A 12340-nucleotide genomic window follows, 5' to 3' on the forward strand; every position below is an offset into this window, starting at 1 on the left:
CTGTTGTGGACTCTCCCGTTGCGGAGCACAGGCTCTGGACACTCAGGCTCAGCAGCCATGGCTCACGGGCCCAGCCACTCCGCGGCATGTGGGATCTTCCCGGACCGGGGCATGAACCTGTGTCCCCTGCATCGGCAGGTGGACTCTCAACCACTGCGCCATCAGGGAAGCCCCTTCCTTGTGCTTTTTATTGGTTTATTTTGTTGTTGTTTTTTGAATTGGGAATTTAATTCATTTTTTATCCTTTTAGTGAATAACAGCTTTATTGAGATAAAATTGACATACCATAAAAATTCATTCTTTTAAAGTGTACAATTCAGTGTTTTTTTGTATATTCACAGAGTTGTTCAATCATCACCACTATCTAATTTCAGAACATTTTCATCATCCCCAAAGGAAACCCCATACCCATTAGCAATCCTTTGCTCTAAGGCACCTGGCAACCACTAATCTAATTTCTGTTTTTATGTGTTTGCTTATTATGAACACTTCATTTAAATGGACCCTACAGTATGTGACCTTTTGTGACTCCTTCTTTCACTCAGCACAGAAAACATTCACAGTTCATTCATGTAGTAGCATGGATCAGGACTTCATTCTTTTTAATTGATCAATATGTTCCATTTTAATCATTCTTAGTGCTATGTCCTTGTTACAGCTTTAAACATATCGCATTGGTTTTGATATGTAGTGTTTTAGTTTTCAGTATCATTTTTTCAGAAGCTTTGCAATCATTTGTCTTTCCTCTTTTTGCCCAAGAGTTGTTTTATGGAAATAGTTTAAAAATTTCCAGGTAGACTTAATTTTTACATTTTATTAATAATTACTAGTTTTATTACATTGTGATTTGAGAGTGTTCTTTTAAATTTGGAGTGATTCCTAATTCTCTGATGTCCTCTCATGTTAGTGTAGTAAAGTCTTATTTCTGTAGTGTATTTTTTGAAAGATGGACTGTGTGTCCTCTGATTTCTTGTTTCTTTTTTGTTTGTTTTGTCTTGTAGGACCCCAGAAATTTCCCTGTTTACTTCTTTTCTCTTTCACCATCCAGTTGCCAAAGGGGCCTTCCCCCCCACATTTTTTTTTCCCTCTTTCCTTCTCCTAGAAGCTATACCTTTCAAAGATTACCGCCTTGAGTCTCCCGTGCTTTTCTAACCCTTCCTTGTAGTCATGTTTTGATCTACAGGAATATTTTTTCAATATTTTCACTCTTGTGGGGTGTCTTTTTCTTCCTGGTAGTAGTTTCAGAGCAACTGTAGGCTTGCCACTAGCTCCCCTCTTCTCTCCTCTGCAGTATTTTTCAGACTGCCCTTCTTCCCTAGGAGGCTTACTGTGGGAGCGTGAATGATTGCTGGCAGGGATTTGGTCACTTTTTCCCTTTCCTTTTTTTTTCACTTACAGATAATTTGAAGTTTTGTGTTTTCTTTTGTCTAGTTATGCTGAGGGTATGGTTTTGTACAGTTTTATTTGTTTTTCTTATTATTCTGTATTTTTTTTTCTTTTTTGCGGTATGCAGACCTCTCACTGTTGTGGTCTCTCCTGTTGCGGAGCACAGGCTCCAGATGCGCAGGCTCAGCGGCCATGGCTCACGGGCCTAGCTGCTCTGCAGCATGTGGGATCTTCTCAGACCGGGGCATGAACCCATGTCCTCTGCATTGGCAGGCAGACTCTCAAGCACTGCGCCACCAGGGAAGCCCTATTCTGTATTTTTTTAGAGGATATGGAGAGAGATTTAGGCAGCTTCCATTGCCCTCAGCTAGCTGGAAATCTGTGTTTGGTGTGTTTTCAACCTTTTCTCAAGGTTTACATTACTCAGAGTAGTTGGACAGTTTTTTCTAGTCTAAAGTCTGAAGTGTAAATGTGCAGTATTTTAGTTGAAATGTTATTCTTCATCCAACAGATTTCTAATGAATTGTAGAATTTCATAGAATTTTAAGTTGTTTGAAATTGCTGTTTGTGAATGTGCTCTAGAAATGAATATGTAAGAATGTTTGTAGTAGCTTACATTCTGCTATAGAATCAGGAGATTTTTGTGGCTTCAAGGTTTGATTCAAAGAGATTGAGATCTTTTTACACCACTCATATTCTTAGAACAGCCCAAAATCTGAATTGGCAGTTCAGAGTCAGTAGTCAACAAGCCCTTAATCAGTGTCCAGGATTAGTAAATACATGGTAAGTGATCGGCAGAATATTTTTCAAAGGGTTGCTATCTTCTGTAGATTAACTGGATCCCATAGTAAGGAAACAAGAAGAAAAGACGTCAATACCTACTGAATATCTCCTATGTCAGACACTATCCCAAGTGCTTTTATATAGTTTAGCTGCCCTTCTTCCTACAAATCCGTTTGTGAATTGCTTATAAATCTTCTAATAGATGACAATAAAGCATTTGAACTTCCTGTGACAAGAAACTTGCCACAGAGGCTACTCATTCCATTTTTTTGATGATTCCAATTGTTACAGTGCTCTTTTTCATGTTGAACTCAAATCTCTCTCCCTGTAGTTTCTGTCTTCTGAGACTCATAGAACAAGCCTCTTTCACCTTACAGCCCTTCAAATATCTGAAGCCAGCTTGACCTGTTCCCTTTAACTGTTTCTTATTAGACTTGTTTCATGACCCATCATCCCCAGACTAATTAATGTACTGTGATCACATGTAAGCTTTTCTGGTAATCACATCACAGTGTTGAATCATATTGAGCTTATAATCGAACAGAACCTCAGAGCCTTTCTCATGATTGCTGCTCCTTTTCTTAGGTAGTTTTGGGTGGTCAAGAATAGAACTGGGCATTTAATTAATTATATTCTGATCCATCTCATTGATAAACCTCACTGAAGTCTATTTGGATCCAACATTATAGCAGTCTTTCTCAGCTTCAGGTTTGGTGAGCATACCGTTGAATTTTCTTTATTTTTTAAAAAATTTATTTATTTATTTATTTATGGCTGTGTTGGGTCTTTGTTGCTGCATGAAGGCTTTCTCTAGTTGCGGTGAGTGGGGGCTACTCTTACCCTTTAATTTTCTAATCCAATTTTTGGTAGAAATACTAACCAAGCATGGCTAAGGTTAGAGGTTAGCAACAGAGACTTTGCTCTAGGTTAGTACTTTGATCAGTGCCTGTCATTGATCAGTGCATATGTGTTCTGTTGACTCTTAAGATGCTCCGTGACGTGGGTCAGTTAAGTTGGAAAATGCTTCATACTTTAACTCCCTTTTGCACAATCAAAATACACACGCAATAGTGAAAGAAGGTCTCTTAATGCTCTGCCATAAAGAAATTTGTTTAACTTTGTTTAAGCCAGTGTCATGTAAACCTGACAGAAGAACTCTCATTTTTATAGTAACACCAAAAAACCCCTGAAATATAAAAGGGAAAAAACCCCACACTACAGTATTTCCTTGTCTTGTCCCAAAAGATGGCCTTAAAAATTTTGTCTGTTGTCTTGCTGATACTAGATACTATGTTTCATTTGATCTACCAGCCAATACAATAAAAAAGATAATTAATTTGGGTGGATTGGTTCAAAATGGCGGAGTAGAAGGATGTGTGCTCACTCCCTCTTGCTAGAGTACTGGAATTACAGCTGACTGCTGAATGATCATCGACAGGAAGACACTGGAAATCACCAAAAAAGGTACCCCACATTCAAAGACAAAGGAGAAGCCGCAATGAGAGCGTAGGAGGGGCGCAATCACAATAAAATCAAATCCCATAACCACTGTGTGGGTGACTCACAAACTGGAGTACAATTATACACAGAAGTCCACCCACTGGAGTGAAGGTTCTGAACCCCACATCAGGCTTCCCAACCTGGGGGTCCGGCAACGGGAAGAGGAATTCCCAGAGAATCAGACTTTGAAGGCTAGCCAGATTTGATTGCAGGACTTCAACAGGACTGGGGGAAACAGAGACTCCACACTTGGAGGGCACACCCAAAGTAGTGTGCGTACCAGGACCGAAGGGGAAGGAGCAGTGACCCCATAGGAAACTGAATCAGACCCACCTGCTGGTGTTGGAGGGTCTCCTTCAGAGGCGGGGTGTAGCTGTGGCTCATGGTAGGACACTGGCAGCGGAAGTTCTGGGAGGTGCTCCTTGGTGTGAGCCCTCCTGGAGTCTGGCATTAGCCCCACCACAGAGCCTGTAGCCTCCACTGCTTGGTCACCTCAGACCAAACAGCCAACAGGGAGGGAACTCAGCCCCACCCATCAGCAGACAAGTGGATTAAAGTTTTACTGAGCTCTGCCTACCAGAGCAACACCCAGCTCTACCCACCACCAGTCCCTCCCATCAGCAAGCTCACACAAGCCTCTGAGATAGCCTCCTCCACCAGAGGGCAGACAGCAGAAGCAAGAAGAACTACAATCCTGCAGCCTGTGGAATGAAAACCACATTCACAGAAAGATAGACAAAATGAAAAGGGAGGGGACTATGTGCCAGATAAAGGAACAAGATAAAACCCCAGAAAAACAATTAAATAAAGTGGAGGTAGGCAAACTTCCAGGAAAACAATTCAGAATAATGATAGTGAAGATGATCCAGGACCTCGGAAAAAGAATGGAGGCAAAGATTGAGAAGATGCAAGAAATGTTTAACAAACACCTAGAAGAAATAAAGAACAAACAAACAGAGTTGAACAATACAATAACTGAAATGAAAAATACATTAGAAGGAATCAATAGCAAAATAACTGAGGCAGAAGAAAGGATAAATGACTTGGAAGACAGAATGGTGGAATTCACTGCCACAGAACAGAATAAAGAAAAAAGAATGAAAAGAAATGAAGACAGCCTAAGAGACCTCTGGGACTACATTAAATGCACCAACATTCACATTATAGGGTTCCCAAAGGAGAAGAGAGAGAGAAAGGACTCGAGAAAATATTTGAAGAGATTATAGTTGAAAACTTCCCTAACATGGGAAAAAAATAGCCACTGAAGTCCAGGAAGCGCAGAGAGTCCCAGGCAGGATAAACCCAAGGAGAAACAGGCTGAGACACATAGTAATCAAATTGACAAAAATTAAAGACAAAAATTATTAACAGCAACAAGGGAAGAATGACAAATAACATAGAAGGGAACTCCCATAAGGTTGACAGCTGATTTCTCAGCAGAAACTCTACAAGCCAGAAGGGAGTGCCACGATATATTTAAAGTGATGAAAGGGAAGAACCTACAACCAAGATTTCTCTACCCAGCAAGGATCCCATTCAGATTCGACAAAGAAATCAAAAGCTTTACAGACAAGCAAAAGCAAAGAGAATTCAGCACCACCAAACCAGCTCTACAACAAATGCTAAAGGAACTTCTCTAAGTGCGGAACAGAAGAGAAGAAAAGGACCTACAAAAACAAACCCAGAACAATTTAAAAAATGGTAATAGGAACTTACATAATGATAATTACCTTAAATGTGAATGGATTAAATGCTCCAACCAAAAGACACAGCCTCGCTGAATGGATACAAAAACAAGACCCATATATATGCTGTCTACAAGAGACCCATTTCAGACCTAGGGACACATACTGACTGACAGTGAGGGGATGGAAAAAGATATTCCATGCAAATGGAAATAAAGAGAAAGCTGGAGTAGCAATACTCATATCAGAATAGACTTTAACATAAAGAATGTTACAAGAGACAAAGAAGGACACTACATAACGATCAAGGGATCAATCCAAGAAGAAGATATAACACTTATAAATATATAGGAGCACATAGGAGCACCTCAATATGTAAGGCAAAGCTAACAGCTATAAAAGAGGAAACTGACAGTAACACAGTAATAGTAGGGGACTTTAACACCTCACTTACGACAATGGACAGATCATCTAGACAGAAAATTAATAAGGAAACACAAGCTTTAAATGACACAATACAGCAGATAGATTTAATTGATATTTATAGGACATTCTATCCAAAAACAGTGGATTACATTTTCTTCTCAAGTGCACACGGAATATTCCCTGGGATAGATCATATCTTGGGTCACAAATCAAGCCTTGGTAAATTTAAGAAAATTGAAATCATATGAAACATCTTTTCTGACGACAGTGCTGAGACTAGAAATAAATTACAGGGAAAAAAATATAAAAAGCCACAAACACATTGAGGCTAAACAATACGTTACTAAATAATCAAGAGATGACTGAAGAAATCAAAGAGGAAACCAAAAAATACCTAGAGACAAATGATAATGAAAACATGACGATCCAAAACATATGGGATGCAGCAAAAGCAGTTCTAGGAGGAAAGTTTATAGCAATACAATCCTACCTCAAGAAACAAGAAAAATCTCGAAGAAACAATCTAATCTTACACCTCAAGGAACTAGAGGAAGAAGAACAAGCAAAACCCAAAGTTAGCAGAAGGAAAGAAATCATAAAGATCAGAGCAGAAATAAATGAAATAGAAACAAAGAAAACAAGGCAAAGATCAATAAACTAAAAGCTGGTTCCTTGAGAAGGTAAACAAAATTGATAAACCTTTATCCAGACTCATCAAGAAAAAGAGGGAGAGGACTCAAATCAGTAAAATTAGAAATGAAAAAGGAGAAGTTACAACTGACACTGAAGAAATACAAAGCATCCTAAGAGACTACTACAAGCAACTCTATGCCAATAAAATGGACCTCCTGGAAGAAATGGACAAGTTCTTAGAAAGGTATAACCTTCCAAGACTGAACCAGGAAGAAACAGAAAATATGAACAGACCAATCACAAGTAATGAATTTCAAACTGTGGTTAAAAACCTTTCAACGAACAGAAGTCCAGGACCAGATGGCTTCACAGGTGAATTCTATCAAACATTTAGAGAAGAGCTAACACCTATCCTTCTCAAAGTCTTCCAAAAAATTCCAGAGGAAGGAACACTCCCAAACTCATTCTATGAGGCCACCAACACCCTGATACCAAAAACCAGACAAAGATACTACAAAAAATGAAAATTACAGACCAATATCACTCATGATTATAGATCTAAAAATCCTCAACAAAATACTAGCAAACAGAATCCAACAACACATTAAAAGTATCATACACCATGATCAGGTGGGATTTATCCCAGGGATCCAAGGATTCTTCAATATATGCAAATCAATCAATGTGATACACCATATTAACAAATTGAGGAATAAAAACCATATGATCATCTCAATAGATGCAGAAAAAGCTGTTTACAAAATTCAACACCCGTTTATGATAAAACTCTCCAGAAAGGGGGCATAGAGGGAACCTACCTCAACATAATAAGGGGCGTATACAACAGACCCACAGCAAACATCATTCTCAGTGGTGGAAAACTGAAACCATTTCTTCTAAGATGAGGAACAAAACAAGGATGTCCACTCTTGCCACTATTATTCAACATAGTTTTGGAAGTCCTAGCCATGGCAATCAAAGAAGAAAAAGAAATAAGAGGTATACAGATTGGAAAAGAAGAAGTAAAACTGTCACTGTTTGCAGATGATATGATACTACACATAGATAAACCTAAAGATGCCACCAGAAAACTACTAGAGCTAATCAATGAATTTGGTAAAGTTGCAGGATACAATAATTAATGCACAGAAATCTCTTGCATTCCTATGCACTAACAACGAAGATCAGAAAGAGAAAGTAAGGGAAGAATCCCATTCACCATTGCAACAAAAGAGTAAAATACCTAGGAATAAACATACCTAAGGAGGTAAAAGACCTGTACTCAGAAACTATAAGACACTGATGAAAGAAATAAAAGATGACACAAACAGATGGAGAGATATATCATGTTCTTAGATTGGAAGAATCAATATTGTGAAAATAACTATACTACCCAAAGCAATGTACAGATTTAGTGCAACCCTATCAAATTACCAATGGCATTTTTATAGACCTAGAACAAAAAATCATAAAATTTGTATGGAGACACAAAAGACCCCGAATACCCAAAGCAAACTTGAGGGAAAAAAACAGAGCTGGAAGAATCAGACTCCCTGACTTCAGACTATACTACAAAGCTACAGTAATCAAGACAATATGGTACTGGCACAAAAACAGAAATATGGAACAGGATAGAAAGCCCAGAGATAAACACACACATCTATGGTCAACTACTCTATGACAAAAGAGGCAAGGATATACAATGGAGGGAAGACAACCTCTCTAATAAGTGGTGTTGGGAAAACTGGACAGCTACATGTAAAAAATGAAATTAGAACACTCCCTAACACCATACTCAAAAGTAACTCAAAATGAATTAAAGACCTAAATGTAAGACTGGACACTATAAAACTCTTAGAGGAAAACATAGGAAGAACACTCTTTGACATAAATCACATCAAGATCTTTTTTGACCCACCTCCTAGAGTAATGGAAATAAAAACAAAAATAAACATATGGGACCTAATGAAACTTCAAAGGTTTTGCACAGCAAAGGAAACTATAAACAAGACAAAAAGACAACCCTCAGAATGGGAGAAAATATTTGCAAACGAATCAATGGACAAAGGATTAATCTCCAAAATATATAAACAGCTCATGCAGCTCAATATTTAAAAAAGAAAACAACCCAATTGAAAAATGGGTAGAAGACCTAAATAGATTTCTCCAAAGAAGACATACAGATGGCCAAGAGGCACATGAAAAGCTGCTCAGCATCACTAATTATTAGAGAAATGCAGCTCAATACTACAATGAGGTATCACCTCATACCCATTAGAATGGACATCATCAGAAAATCTACAAACAACAAATGCTGGAGAGGGTGTGGAGAAAAGGGAACTTTCTTGCTCTGTTGGTGAGAATGTAAGTTGATACAGCCACTATGGAGAACAGTATGGAGTTTCCTTAAAAAACTAACAATAGAATTACCGTATGACCCAGCAATGCCACTACTCTGCATATACCCAGAGAAAACCATAATTCAAAAAGACACATGCACCCCAGTGTTCATTGCAGCATTATTTCCAATAACCAGGTCATGGAAGCAACGTAAATGCCCATCGACAGGCGAATGGATAAAGAAGATGTGGTACATATATACCATGGAATATTACTCAGCCATAAAAAGGAACGAAAATGGGTCATTTGTAGAGACGTGGATGGACCTAGCGACTGTCATACGGAGTGAAGTAAGTCAGAAAGAGAAAAACAAATAGCGTATATTAATGCATATATGTGGAATCTAGAAAAGTGGTACAGATGAACTGGTTTGCAAGGCAGAAATAGACACACAGATGTAGAGAACAAATGTATGGACACCATGGGGGGAAAGTGGGGGATGGGGGTGGTGCTGGGATGAATTGGGAGATTGGGATTGACATATACGCACGATTATGTACAAAATAGATAACTAATAAGAACCTGCTGTATAAAAAAATTAAAATTCAAAAAAAAGATATTAATTTGATGTGGCTTGTTCTTACTGGACCCGTACTGACTGCCACTGTATCAGTCACTACTCTTATTGGTATGAGATCGCTAGTGGTCTCTACCTTTTTCCATTTTTATTAGAATTGAGAGAAGATTTGTTCAATTATATGTATGTCATTTCTGCTCTGAAGATCACCCTCCTTGACAGAAAAGATAGAGATAAAACAGAAATGGGGACTCTCCACTTTATTGTGCTGTGTATTAACTTAATATTATCAGCTCCGATCAGTGCACTTTTTCATTCCTTGGTCTTTCTAGTTCCAAAGGAGGATTCAAAACCTATTTTATTCTGTTTCATCTTCTTAAAAATAGTAAACAAGATTTTTGCAAAATTTACTTCATTAATGTGCTTGCTTTTATTTTCCGACACTACTCTTTGAACTTTCTGTTAAAGAATTTAAACAGTATACACTTTTCTTGTTAGACTGTAACTCTTGTGAAGACCTTTCTGCCTTATCATAAGGAAAAAGAAGTTCAGGCCCTAGAGGTATGAATTGTAAAATTCACTTCGTCCAGGGATGTTGGGATGTTTTGGCAGACTCCTTGAAGTATTGCTGGCAGTGCTTTCCTGCCTTATAACCACTGTGGTCCTAGTCTATATTTTCTGGGTTTTGAAAGTAGACCCTAGTTGTACTAGGTAGAATAGGCCAGTTTGAACTATTTTCATATCATACGCTTATTTGTTGATTCAATTCATGAAATACACCCAAGTCTAATTATAAAGAAATGTTTATGTGAGGGATCAGTGTTGAAGTTTCCAATACTGGTATCTATGCATGGGAAAATGTGGAAGTATTAGAAGGATACTGAGTATCATTGCAACATTTGTTAACAAGGAACAGGAAGGCATTAACTCACTAATAGAAGTTTGCTTTCTCTACAGGAACAAAACTTGAACACTTTGCAAAAATTGGATGGAAAAATCATAAACATTCAGTTAATAACCCGTAAGTATTTCAGAGATATGAAATGTGAGAATCTGGGTTATCCTGCTATGTAATATGCAACTTTATACTTGAAAAGCAAATGTAAGACCTCAAAGATGTTAACTAGAATGTCTTTTTTTTCTTATGAAAGGCTTGTGCCCAAGTAAACTTTTGACTACTTTTCAGTTTAGGTTTTGGTCTATTTATATTTAAAATGCCATTTAAGCTTAGTTGCTCTTTTAAGAAAGAATGTGAATGGCTGGCATTAAAAGATGTAATTGGTCATAGGTTCTAACTCTAGTAAATGAAATTTATTGTAATAATTTTAATTGGAAATAACCAGGCCCCATTTTAAACCATTTTTTAAAACTTTTCTTAGTTTGTTTTGATTAATTAAAATGTTTGTAAAACACGTATTAGTGGTTGTTTTAATTACTTTATATTAAATTATTTGCATTTTAATTATGTTAGTGTCATTTACTCTTACTCTGATAGAATAATATGGTTATTTATATCCTAAAAAATAGTCTGAAGTAAAATTACATCATATGTATTACTGATAATTAATCTTTGAATCCCTAATGCCTAGTGCAATGCGTGGCTCATAGCATGTACTTAATGGTTGCTGAATAAAATTGGTTCACTGGGAAATGAATTAGTGCCACACAAGTAGAATCTCTACAAAAGCAAACCACTAGGCAGTAAAAGAATAGTAGCTAACTTTATTAAATGCCAACTCTGTGTTACTGTGCTAGGTACTTTTATGTACATTTTCATTTAATCCTCTCAAGGACCCTATAAGGTAGTTATTTTTATTCTTACTTTATAGATGATGAAAATGAGGCCTACAGAAATTAGGCAACTTGCTCAGGATCATTCTAAATAGTGGTAAAATAATGTTTATATTTTTCCTTCTACTAGATCATAAACTCCTTGAGGGCCAGAGCCATCCTCTTATCTTTATGTTCTTAATGCTTAGCACAGAGTCTGGAACATAATCAGTGCTCAGTAAATTGTTTCTGAACTATTAAACAAATTTTGCCATGTTTAATAAACATAAAAACATGATAAGGGACATTTTATACCACAAGTGGGTCATTACCACATATTTCTAATACTTCATGCTACTACTTGTTCTCCTCATTATTCTGATTTTGAATTGATGTTTGAATTCAGGGTATACCTAATTAACAAATAATATCTACTCCCATGCCCTAAATTTAATGGTATTTTGTGAAAGATCTAAGGGTATTGTGGAAGCTTTGGTTAATTCCCTTGCTTATATAATAAAATAGAAATTCCTTCATATGAGATAACAAGCCTGTTATAATTTGGCCTCATTCTACTTTGCTGGTCTTATTTCCTACCACTACCCTGGTTATTCTCAATCTCATCTCTCACAAGATTACTTGGTATTTCTTAAGTGTATTATACTGCGCTTGTTCCTGTGTTTTTAGTTATGCTGTTAACTCTCCCTGGAATATCCTTCTGCCTTTCTTTTGTTTGGCAAGTATCTACTTACTCATCAAGTCTCAACCCAAATATCATTGCTTCTCTTAGTACCTTCTTAAATGGGCATAATTATTTTTTCTCATGAGCTTCATTGTACTGTCTGTATATGTCTGTTACAACATATCACACTGTATCATACTTATTTATAAATCTTTCTCCTCTGATGATGATGATCCTTGAGCAGAGATTATGTCTCATCTTTATATCTTCAGTACCTAGGAGGGTATTGGAACATAGTATATGCTCAATAAAACTTTGCTGTTACTGAATTGTAGTTAGGATAAACAGTCTTAAGCCCATAAATTTGGTCTAGAGCTGATTTCTTTGTCCTTGGAACTTGGAGAACCATTAAAAATCCTTGTGATTTCCTGAAACTAGTAAGGAACTGTACCAACATATTGAGGAGTTGACAGTACTGCAGTTTCCTGGCTTTGAGGCTCCAAAGAGCAGCTCTTGACCTTCCCCAGAGAAGCAAAGCTTCCAAGTCTTTCTTTTACT

At 37.2% G+C, this 12340-nt stretch overlaps 1 protein-coding gene across 3 annotated transcripts in view; it reads left to right on the forward strand.

The window, feature by feature from the left end:
- The window catches only part of SCP2 (sterol carrier protein 2), a 156313-nt gene that overhangs the window by 43963 nt on the left and 100010 nt on the right, over positions 1-12340 (forward strand). For all 3 annotated transcript variants that reach the window (XM_060089817.1, XM_060089819.1, XM_060089818.1), the window contains exon 7: positions 10288-10351. In XM_060089817.1, the coding sequence (XP_059945800.1) occupies positions 10288-10351 (64 nt within the window). The remainder of the gene's footprint in view (positions 1-10287; positions 10352-12340) is intronic.

The sequence above is a fragment of the Mesoplodon densirostris genome, chromosome 2, assembly GCF_025265405.1.
Source record: "Mesoplodon densirostris isolate mMesDen1 chromosome 2, mMesDen1 primary haplotype, whole genome shotgun sequence".
NCBI classification, from domain to species: Eukaryota; Metazoa; Chordata; class Mammalia; order Artiodactyla; family Ziphiidae; genus Mesoplodon; species Mesoplodon densirostris.